The sequence below is a fragment of the Malus sylvestris genome, chromosome 10 (genome assembly GCF_916048215.2).
Source record: "Malus sylvestris chromosome 10, drMalSylv7.2, whole genome shotgun sequence".
Lineage (NCBI taxonomy): Eukaryota > Viridiplantae > Streptophyta > Magnoliopsida > Rosales > Rosaceae > Malus > Malus sylvestris.
The window spans coordinates 5,455,509-5,466,758 of record NC_062269.1 but is presented as its reverse complement, the minus strand read 5'-3'; the positions used below and the strand labels follow the sequence as shown (position 1 = coordinate 5,466,758).

Sequence of the window (11,250 nt, the reverse complement as noted above, 5' to 3'; positions counted from 1 at the left end):
CAAATTAATCGTACATAATTAAGAAAAATCCACTCGCACAAGTTAACATGCATCCTCCTAAGGCCCATTGTGGCATAGGGCGAGCAGGGCGGCCCCGAAAAAGTTGGGGTCACAAGTTGACACATTGTGTTCCTAGCGACGAATCCCCATGCATGCATGCGTATAACTAGCAGAGGCCGTCGCAATGTGGTGATCTGATGATGAATACTAGTTAGAGGGAAAGGGAACATGGTAGTACTTCCCTTTACACATGCACCTGTAAACAATTGGGCATGACTCTGAAATGGAGCACTTGAAGCTCACCATCACTCTTTTACATGGAAAGCACGGTCCGCACGCATGTGAACAGTCCGGCAACCTCGACCCGCTTCCATGTAGGTCCTTCCTCGCTCCTTCCGTTCCTCCTTCCTCGCTTCGGTATAGGTTGTCTCTGTCACCGGCTCCGACTTCTCTTTGAAGGTTTGCTGAAGTATCAAGGAAGACAAATTAAGAGTGATTATATATATATATATATATATATATATGTAACCAATATTAATTAATGAGATATGGATAATACGTACAAGGGAAGTGAGGAGGCCTAACATGTAGGCTTCTGCCTATCGTAATTAGCATGAAGAAAACCAGGAGGAAACTTGTGTGAGCTGCAACTCCAACGGACAAGTTCTTCTTCATATTTGTTTGTAACCTGTAATTCTTGAAGTGATTGAAATTAACTACACAAAAATGAGGAACTACTTAGTAGCACGTAAAATAAACGGTAAAGATTGACTCTAAGAAATCAAACGATAAAGATTGTTTAAAATGTCGGACTACTAAAGGCAAACCCTGAAAAGAGATTTCATTACAAAGGAAGACTTAAGAAAAGCTAAACAGAGAGAGAGAGTAAGAAGAAGAAGGTGCATGATAAGGGATACCGATGGGGCTAAATATATATACATAACTTATATAGGGGGTAAAATATTAAATGGAAATTAGGAGGGAATGGTTTTAAATGTGGCATGTGGCAGGAGGGTACATCTGTTGCACTTCACATGATCCACGGCCATCCTTTCAATTTCGAAGTATCACATGTCTTGGCAAGTTATCCAATTTTAACATAAAGTCTCTGATTTTGTAGTGTTCACAAGTGATGATTTCAAAAGCACAAAATTTAAAACTTGTACCGTTAATTTAAATATATAGATACTAAAGTGCATGTCTAAAATTATAATATCGGGTAAAAAATTCTAGTGTAAAAATATTAATGTATTAAAAATAAAATTACAATATTAGGTCATATAGTAAAATGTACAAAAATTTAAAAGCTAGACAGCTCTCTTAATCGACACAGCTTTAAACAAAAAGTAAATTCAGATTAAATATTGAGTTTGACTTCGACTTCGACTTTAAGAAAAAATACAGGTTTAATTAAATATTATAAAATAAGTCACAAACTTTATTGCAAGGTGACCAGTTACTAAATAAAAGATAGGGCAGATTTCTAACTTGTTCTCAAGTTTATTTCTTTTATAATTTTAAAAGGTCCGTTATAGTGTGGGCTGAACTTTGAAGGTTTAGGGTTTTCGAAGGTTCGTCAGGGGCTGGTGTTGATCATTTTCGGTTAGGGTTTTAGCATTTTATTGGGAGGAGCTTATTAGGACTTGGAATTTGTTTTTGTAAAAAATAAATACATATTTAAAATATGAATGGATACGTAACACCGTATTTTTGACATAAATCTTAAACCATTAGATTTATATTTTTAATGGTTGAGATCTAGTTTGACATGGCATTTAGTTAATTTTCTAAACAAATATACATAGAAAATTAAAATTTTAAAACTTTTTAATTATCACTTACATTCTCTCTCCTCAATATTGTGATTGATTTGTTCCCTTGCCTTCCTTTTTTTTTTTTTTTCTTTTTTTTTTTCTCTTCTCTTGCCATCACTGTTAGTCGATCTGTTATGGTGCTCTGGTTATTGCATCAAGATTCACATTATTTGTGAGATGAAGTGACACATCCCGACCCGGATTGTCCACTAGAATTCCAAATCGAGTTATGCTGGCTTCGTCACTTGGAAACTAGCAATAATTATCTAGAGTGGACACCGAAAATTGACAACAAGATTAGGTGGATGAAATTATAATTAGAAAGTTCAAAGATTTATTTCCAATATAAATTTGTTTGAAAAAATAAATATCTAACTAATTAATTGCCTTACTAGATTAGATCTCAACCATTAAAAGTGGACCAATCTAATGGTCTAAGACTTGTGTAAAAAATGTAGTGCTACGGATCCGCCTCCATTTAAAATTACTAATACATACATATATATAATATGATACCAGCAATCGGAGAAAATTATAGAAGTGAGAGGTATAGGAGAAAAATGTGGAAGAAATTTATTTCATTTAAAATTTAAAATTACTAATTTATGATATCCAAAGACAGACAACAACTGCGGTTATTGGCGTTTGTGTTTGCTCCCTGTGATTGTAACCGTGTGCATCTTGTGACTTTTTTTGTGTCACGTAATGGTGGTTTTCATAGATAATATCTTGCAACAGATTGTCATCGAAGCAGAGTATTTGATTGAATTGTGATTTTGTTCAAATACTGACCATTCAAAACCCGAAACCACAAGGCATCACCATTTTTACAGCCTACTTCCGAACAGTGTTGGAAAGAATAAAGTTTAATTCATTAGACGAGTAAAATTTATGAATAATTTAAGGAAAAAAATATACCAATAAATTACACACAGTACACAGAGAGGTGTTCATCAGCGCCTTATGGCAGGCACGCCTAGTAGAACACCAGAAGTCTACAACTACAAAATATTAAGCGACCTTAATTCCGTTAACGCCGAATAATGTACAAGCAAGACCCGCCAAGCCGGCTACATATGGTACACTACATTTGGAAAGTCCTTTTTTTGTCTAAATGCGTCTGAGACGAAACCATCAACAGATCACCAAACATTGTCTTTAACACAGCTTATGATATGCTCGCTGCCGTAGTTAGCTTTTCCCCGAGAAGAAAGGTGATCGGCAAAATGGACTCCAGTCTAGGAAGGTGATCCACGAAACATATACATAGGCCATCATCAAGAGGACTCCGGTTCAACTACAAGTTAACACGCTATTTCTTGCATTTCTCAGATGCAAAACTCAAGAACCTGCATCTTGTGCAGCAACACTAACTTGACTGATCATTGGCGGATCTGAATTAACTTTGTCTTCGGCTACTGGAGCAGAATTTTCTGTATCTGTTGCTAACTGGGAAGACTCCTTTTGGTCAGTTGAAGCAGGAACAGACTTCTTTTTCTCTGTTGCTGCAGGGACAATGTCCATTTCGTTTGTCCTGGAAGGAGCAGAGTCCATTTCATCAGCTGCTGGTGGATGTGCTGTCTGCGAAGTTTGAATCTTTTTCTCTATATTTGTTTCAGCGCTTTCATATTCGGAAATGAGATCCATGAATTCATTAAGCAATCTCTGTACTTTTCTATTTGAAGCCATTGCCGGAAGGATATCTTCTCGTAAAAGTTTATGTTTCCTCATTCCCTGCAAAAGCAAAAACACAAGTGAAAAATATGTATATGAACAGCAGGGGGGAAATGGGTTGAAAAATAGTAAGACACCCAAAGAACCGTATGGACAGCCTTACAAGCACACAAGGATCCCATGCCGAGTTGTTTAAATCTAAAGTTGTATCGTCCACCATCCCAGTTGGAGGTCCAAGGAAACTCTCACACACTTCTCGTAAACGAGACTCATCTGCTTCTCTGAAATCAGTGAAATCATAAAGTCATAATATATATATATATATATATGTGAGTATTGCTGCAGAAACTGAAGTTATTATGCATCAAAAGTTTAAAATTGTTAAACATCAACACACACACACACATACAAACACACACACAAATTATGTTGGCATCACATCTTAAGAACAGACATTCAGAGCCCACAAGCAACAACATCCACTGCACAGACATAAATACATCTCTTAATTTTACACTTGCTGACAACATTGACAACCAAACATATACACCCCATTTTGCGAGAGTGTCTAAGAAGTATTCAATTTTAACATACTTTAAGAGTCAAATTTGCACAACCAAATTCACACCTCATGTTTTTTGCTGTTTTAAGGGTAAAAGATGATGCCACTAACAACAACAACAACAAAGCCTTTTCCCACTAAGTGGGGTCGGCTATGTGAATCCTAGAACGCCATTGCATTTCGTTCTGGATTCATTTTCATAAGGATTCGACGTAAACTAGGAGTGCCGGCTGTCGACTACCTGACGCCCTCCCCCTCCTCCTTTATCCGGGCTTGGGTAAAAGATGATGCCACCAACAATAACAAAATGCAGAAGCAGAGCATACCAGTAGAAGTTGAAGAGAAGAACCACCAAGGAACATTATAATAATGAAAGAGTTTCTCAAAATTAGTAGAAATGTATGTGCAAATAGCACAAAAGAGCAGCAGCAGGAGGACAAGGACATATAGGTCTTCCTATATTCAAATATATATGCACAAAAGAAAGAAAAAAAATACCTTGCAAGGAAGCGAATATATGATAGAAGGCATTGGCAATAGTCTTTGGCTGACTTTAAAGCTAGCGAGGAAGCCAACTGAGCCTCCAAGTGAGCACGTGTCTGCACCCCATCGTCTGTCACCCTACAAGAAAATAAAATAAATCAATTCCAAAAGCAGGATACTAAACTGCAGTGTGCAGGTCAGCACATATCATAATCTCAAAATTCCCTAGTTTTCAGTACAAACCTGCTCCAACCTGGCTTTCTGGCCACATACTTCCTAACATCAATCTGCAAAGCAGCCAGCTCACCACCCGGAGTTGAACCTGAATGCCAGGAGCTTGCAAAATTTGACCCAGGAAAGCAGTCATCTGCAACCCTAAGCCAACACATCAGGCCCATATCAAAGAGGAAGGCATGGCGAGTGGCAAGAACAACAAGAGGAGAACCAGATCTTGATAGCTTTGCTGATATAACTTTGATCACGCCTGGAATGCATGTATAAAAAGAATCAGAAATACGAGATTATATAAAAAAAAAAGATCAGAAATAAAAGGAGAAAACAATACCAACAGCCACAGTGGTCATGATGTTAAGCACATCTAGACCTCATGCTGACAAGACATAGGCTATGACTATCCGCCAAACAGAGATCCAAAAAGACACTTCAAGTGTTGAAAAGACAAGTGCGATGTGGTACCTGCATCTTTTGCAGATGGGTTTGGGTTTGAAGCGACCAGAGATGCCAATGAGTCATGGTGGAGACAATTCTGCTTGAATAGATCCCATACATAAAAGGATCCTTTTCTTGTGACCAAAAATAATTTCCAGCGCTCATCACAATCTATAAATATTGCTGCAGATCCTACCATCATAGTTGGCATAGCACGTCTCCCGCAAGTTGTGTAAACCTACTCAAGGCAACCAAAATTTTCCATGAGTTAAACAAATTCAACCACTTATACCAAGCTTGGTGGTAATATTTGTGTCTAAATCTATAATGAACATAAATGGCATAATGCTTGTCAGAATAGTTAGGGAGATTGAACTTGCTTTTGAGAATTAGGACTTTGGGTATTCCCTCCCCTTGAATGAACCGTATGTCCAACCAAGAGCTTAAGCCAACCAATTGTGCAAAACCTACCTCCCTTTTTTTAATGGATTTTCACAAGTACCTTAATAAAAAGAATGCTAAGATCTGAGCCTACGGTACATTAGCATCTTTCTCAATTACAATCCCTTAAAAATAAAATGCTGCAAAGGAAATAGAATGCTATTGCTTCAAGGGTAATTCAATAGAAAAGTTGATTAGAAAGAACAAGTTGGCTTCAGAATTCTAGTACCAAGAAGATGTTTGTCATAATGTGTGACTAAGTCGATGTCGAAAGAAACATTTTTGTGACAATTATGCTAAACTTTAGATGGGATCTGAGGAGTGCAACCGCCAAGGAAACAAATTGAAATATATTATGCAGAGTTTTGAACTTAATGTGAAATAAATCTATTAATAACACTTGGGATAAAAAACAAAGAAAAGGAGAAAAATTGAATGTATACAAGTGCAAAAGCAATATCGATTCTCACCTGTATGCATCCATCTTCACACCCAACAGCCCAGAAGTTTGCATTTCCAGCTAAAACAGTGACTTTCCCAGATATCCTATCTGACCAAAGAGTCTGTAACCCTCTTGCGCAAGTAATTTCTGTTTCTTTCATGATAAATGTATTTCCCAAGCCAACGATGTCGTTTGCAGCATGTTCCCTAGGTCGAGCTTCCAAGCATATTGGTACATTGTCTTCCCCTTCTTTCCTATCAAACACCCTAATTGAAAGAGTGGAACATGAAGAACCTGCTGAACTAGACGCCTTCAAATTACCTGACTGTTCCACAGCTATGCTTTCATCTCCACCTGTGGAAGCAGGAACCTTCTCAATAACAAGGCTCTTGGTAATCATAGCTCTAGCAGTAACCCCATGTCCTTCCTTTATTTCAGTGCTTCTGCCAATTACTCCCCTAACAGAACTTTCTTTGATGCCACTATCAGCAGCAATTAACCCATTCTCATCATTGTTTTTATCAGAACATTCAGAAGGGAAGTCAAGTGCCTGGGTTTGAACCCCAGCAGATATATTTTCCTGCTGCAGAGGCACCCCAACTGCTTCTGGAATAATCCTCTTTCTACCATCAGGGCGTCTATATTCCCTCTGCTTCACAGGACTTGAAATTCTGGCAGGTATTGAAACCTTATTTAAGCTGTCTGCAGAAGTTATTGTTGCAACCGTTGCTTCAGTAGAAGGTTTTCCAACTGTCTCGTTTTGCTGAACTTCCAGAACCATTTTTTTGCTTGAGGCTTGCTTAGCAGATGCTGCTTCAAACAATAACTGAGCTGGGCTTTCTGCTAAATTTGCTTGGCGACCTCTAACATCTCCATAACGGTTTCTCTTCAATTCATCCAGTTCAGCATCACTTAAACGGTTGCCAAGTTCTTTAACATCAAAATGGAAAGTTGCCACCGAACCATCCAAAGAACATGCAAAAAGTGAATAGCCATCAGGGCTCCTATTTCAATGAGAAAAACATAAACACATTACATAAAAGAATAACCACATAAAATGAATAAAAAGCTAAATTAAAAATGATATAGAATATGAAAAATACTAAATGGTAGATATTTATCGTAAAATGGAAACCATACCAGGATAAATCCACAACACTTTGAGTAAAGAAATGCTTTGCTACAAAGAGAGGTCGGGGACTTGCAGTAGTCCATACTGTTATAGTCTTGTCCTGACTCCCAATAGCAATGACATTATAAGGTTGTGGTTCTTTCTCTTTTCCTCCTGTCTTTGAAGCCCCATTAGTCCACCCGATGGGTGCAGCTTTTTCCTGAGCATTGGAAATATTCCTCCTATACATTGAATGGTTAAACTTCACTACGATCACAGGGGCATTATGTCCTAAGAAGTCAAATGTAGCAGACCATTCCCCTCTCTCTAGAACAGGTGCAGAATGCCTTGGTTTCTGGAATCCGTGAGTGGTAGTAATGAAGTGGCCACAAGGGGACCATCCCAGCCGCCTGAAAAAGGTGGATCCAAGCTGAAGAAACACAGGCATGTCAGAAAAGGATGTTTGAACTTGTATAATGATAAACTTCATTGACACGATTAACATACTGATTTTTGCCAATGGCCGTCTGTCCTGTGAGCAAGGCTCCAGTCACTTGTTCGCCAAATAATTACAGTCTTATCATCTGATTGACTTGCTATGAAGGAGCCAATTGGATCCCAAGTAACTCCTTTAACCAGGCTAGAGTGACCCCTCAGAACAGCAGTGCAAATACCATTGCTCATGTTCCAGATGTGTATAGTGTTATCTAAACTTCCACTGGCCAACATCAAGTCATCTGGAGACCAATTAAGATCCACCTACTTTAAGCATGGAAAAACAACACCTCAGAAAGACAACACCCATCAGGAACTATAAAAAAATTTCATAGCATTCATTTGGGAAAATTGAAATAAAACACAACTAAACTATCCATGTTTTTTTCTTTGGGAAGGGCAGCTGTAATCATAGATCTAACTTCAAAGACCCAATTCACTGTAGCTCAAGATAATCCACCAAAAGCAAGATGACTTGATTTTTGAAAACAAAAGATGGATCATATTCATGAAGCAAAACATACTCCATTTCAATAAATTATAAGATGAAAGAATTTATTTAGGTGGTGACTCCCAAATAGTGAAAGCAACGTCATTACCACATCTGCACTATGCCCTCTCAAAGTCATTGAAACTTTCCAATTTTCAAGGTCAGGTGGCTCTCCACTGCCAAACTCAGTGGTTCCTGAACCAGGCTTTCTCTCATGAATTAGAATCACTTGGTCATCAGATCCTGATGCAAGAAACCGACCATGTTTAGCCCACCTAACACAATTCACAGAACCAAAGTGATCACGGAGAGTTGCAAGTAGCCTCTGGGCTGATTCTTCATTATCCAAATCCCTGCCAAGGGATTTCATATTCCATACCCGCACCTGTAAGTGGTAAAGTGGGGAGGAATAAATCGCTTCCATGGTATAACAAATGATATCATGTAAGTTGATGCAACAAGTCTGAATATAAATAAATATAAATGTGACTGACCAGATGTGTCTAACACAAGATATACCGTCAATGAGATTATGTGGCTGTTCAAACACCATGTGCAATAATGAATTATAAAACATAGTTTTATGGGAAAATTTGAATGTACGCACAGAATGCTCCCACTATTAGTGACGCCAGTAGTGATCATTTGCACTTAATTGTTTTTCTGATTTTTCATCCAAATGTGTTTGCAATGAATTCTAGTACTAGAATATGATAGCACAAATACAATGACATGATTTACTTCAGGTCCAGAACGCACGTAGAAAATGGCTTCATGGTCTTAAAGAATGCAAGTAGCAGGGAGTACACCTAAAGTGGAGACATTACTTTCAAACTATGGTGGACCCTTGCCACACCAGATTCAGACTTTGAGGAGATGAGTTATGCCATATGTGAGATGCTACCTCTAACTATCAATGTTTTTCATCTATTGCATTTAAATGTCAATTGTGAATTAATAAAAACTAGTAATGTACAGATAGCACAAGAAGTACTTCAATAACCATTTTTGAAATACGTAAACCATAGTTAAAAAATGATAAAATATAAAAAACACAATAAGGGTTCCATTCTAGTAGACAAGAAACATAAATGAAAACACTAAAATGAAAAATAAAATATATTCAATAAATATCTGCTTAAACTTTCACTATCACACACAGGAAATACATGCAACCTTACAAACAAGTTATGCTCTAAACCAAAAATATAATATCCTTAGTGTCTGGATTTAAAAGCTGTTCTGCATTTTTCTACGTAGATTTAAAATGGTGGATTTATATTTGACTACAAAGTTTAATTTGTTTTCATCAAACGTACTCTAACATAAAAAGATAGATTTATCTATCATTGATTCTGAGGAATTTGGAATCCACCCTATTTCGATTTCTATTTTTCATTAACACAAAACAAAATTCCTAATAAGAACTCAAATCCCTTCTAAAAACACAAACCAAACACATCATTAGACATAAGTTACAACTTATTTCCACCAAATTTTCCACCAGCAAGGAAGACACTCTTATTGAAAATTTGAACAAACTACGCCCATCAAATGCATTCTGAAGTCAAGAGTCTCTGGAAACTCGAATGTACTATCTGTTTAGTACTTTCCCAACTAAAACACAACAATAATGTAAATGAAATATCATTTAACAAGAAAATTTGTAAAGTTCCTAAAGGAGTACAGGTTGGAGAAACAATAAACAATGATTTTTTTTTAATTTTCTACATTTCCTAAACAAGAAAACAGAGTAGAAGGAGGAGAGGAATTGTACCTTGTGATCACCCCCACCAGTGGCAAGCCTAAGTCCACCAGGTTGAACGTCAATGGAGAAAATTTGCATTCCCTCATGTCTAATCCAACTGGGCTTCTCTGAAATCATCTCTGCTACTTATTTCCAGAACCTAACAAAACAATACCACCTGATGAGCCCAAACTATTGGAGCAACAAAAGCCACATTTGAGTTAACGAACCAAAAATATAAGCCAGTAAAAGGAAAAAAAAAAGCACCTCCTACCTTGAAATCATTCAAAACAGGTATGCAAATTCATGGTTTTTAAAACAACATAGGCCAGAATAAAGTGCCTCACAAAGGGCCAGCTGAGACAAAGAAACAAGATCTCGCTCAAGGAAGGATTTAACTTGTTGCCTTGCCATAGCACCAAGCCAGAAGGTTATGCAAGATTCAGTGGTTTGGAGCAGGAAAACTCGACGATAATGAAGTATAATAAACCAAACCTATTGTTTGGGCTAGAGGAGTCAGGAGAGAAAACCAAGGGATCACTGCTCTACGAAAATTGCAAGCCACGATGAAGTTCTTGCATCATAAGAATGATTTTTCGGGTCAATTACTTTTTATTTGCATAAGAAAAAATGGTTAACATCGTAGTTATTTACTTACATGCTTTCTGATCACAAGCATATAACAGAGTACAAAAAAAAAAAAAAACATCATGCAAGATTCAAAAATTAATATACAATTGGAGTAGGTTTGTCAAAGTAATTAACCTTAGTAGATCCCCTTCTACTAATTTCGCCTAATAAATAAGATTCTAAACGCAACAAGAAGCTTAACACGAATTTAATTGGAAAAAAAAAAAACTTGAGGAAACCACAAAGAAGCTTAATTAATAACAAGGAAATCATCAGATTTCAAATTCCAGAAAGAAATAAAATCCCAGTGTTGGAGCATTGAATCTAAATTCAAAACCGAGGAAACGAAGAACGCCATCAAAGGTTGATCACAGGCCAATAAGCATAAAATACCCACGAAGCATGGTACCCAGAATCCGCAAGAACCCTAAAAAAAGAAAATTTCGAACCCGTTTGGAAACCCTAGCGTGGGAATTTGAGTCTGGCATCAAAACAAACGAAATGAGGAGCACCATTGAAACCCTCGAATCGAACGTTTTGAAGAGATTGCTTGCCTACCTTTGTGTCGAAGAAGTGGCCCTTTCTTTGAGCGCGTTGAGAGAGATTGAAGAGAGATTGAGAGATCGTTGTGAGAGTGGACGTTTTAGTGAAGGCTTTGCAGACGAGGGAGCAGATGTTCATCACAGAAACAC

The 11,250-nt window shown here is 37.4% G+C and overlaps 1 protein-coding gene across 5 annotated transcripts; it reads right to left on the bottom strand.

Annotated features, from left to right (window-relative positions):
• Positions 1–2,664: 2,664 nt before the first annotated feature.
• LOC126587560 (protein HIRA-like) lies at positions 2,665–11,250 on the bottom strand. 5 transcript variants are annotated; one of them, XM_050252641.1, is made up of 12 exons: positions 11,117–11,233; positions 10,203–11,039; positions 9,959–10,088; positions 8,291–8,566; positions 7,704–7,955; positions 7,226–7,626; positions 6,114–7,089; positions 5,230–5,440; positions 4,777–5,017; positions 4,549–4,671; positions 3,652–3,769; positions 2,665–3,548 (listed from the first exon to the last, which is right to left on the bottom strand). In XM_050252641.1, exons 3-12 carry the CDS (start codon positions 10,064–10,066, stop codon positions 3,156–3,158), a joined length of 3,099 nt encoding a protein of 1,032 aa, XP_050108598.1. In that variant the 5' UTR covers positions 10,067–10,088; positions 10,203–11,039; positions 11,117–11,233; the 3' UTR covers positions 2,665–3,155. The 5 variants fall into 5 exon arrangements, with proteins under 5 accessions (XP_050108598.1, XP_050108597.1, XP_050108599.1 ...); XM_050252640.1 differs by lacking the exon at positions 10,203–11,039 and having other exon boundaries at positions 11,117–11,250; XM_050252642.1 differs by lacking the exons at positions 8,291–8,566; positions 10,203–11,039 and having other exon boundaries at positions 11,117–11,250.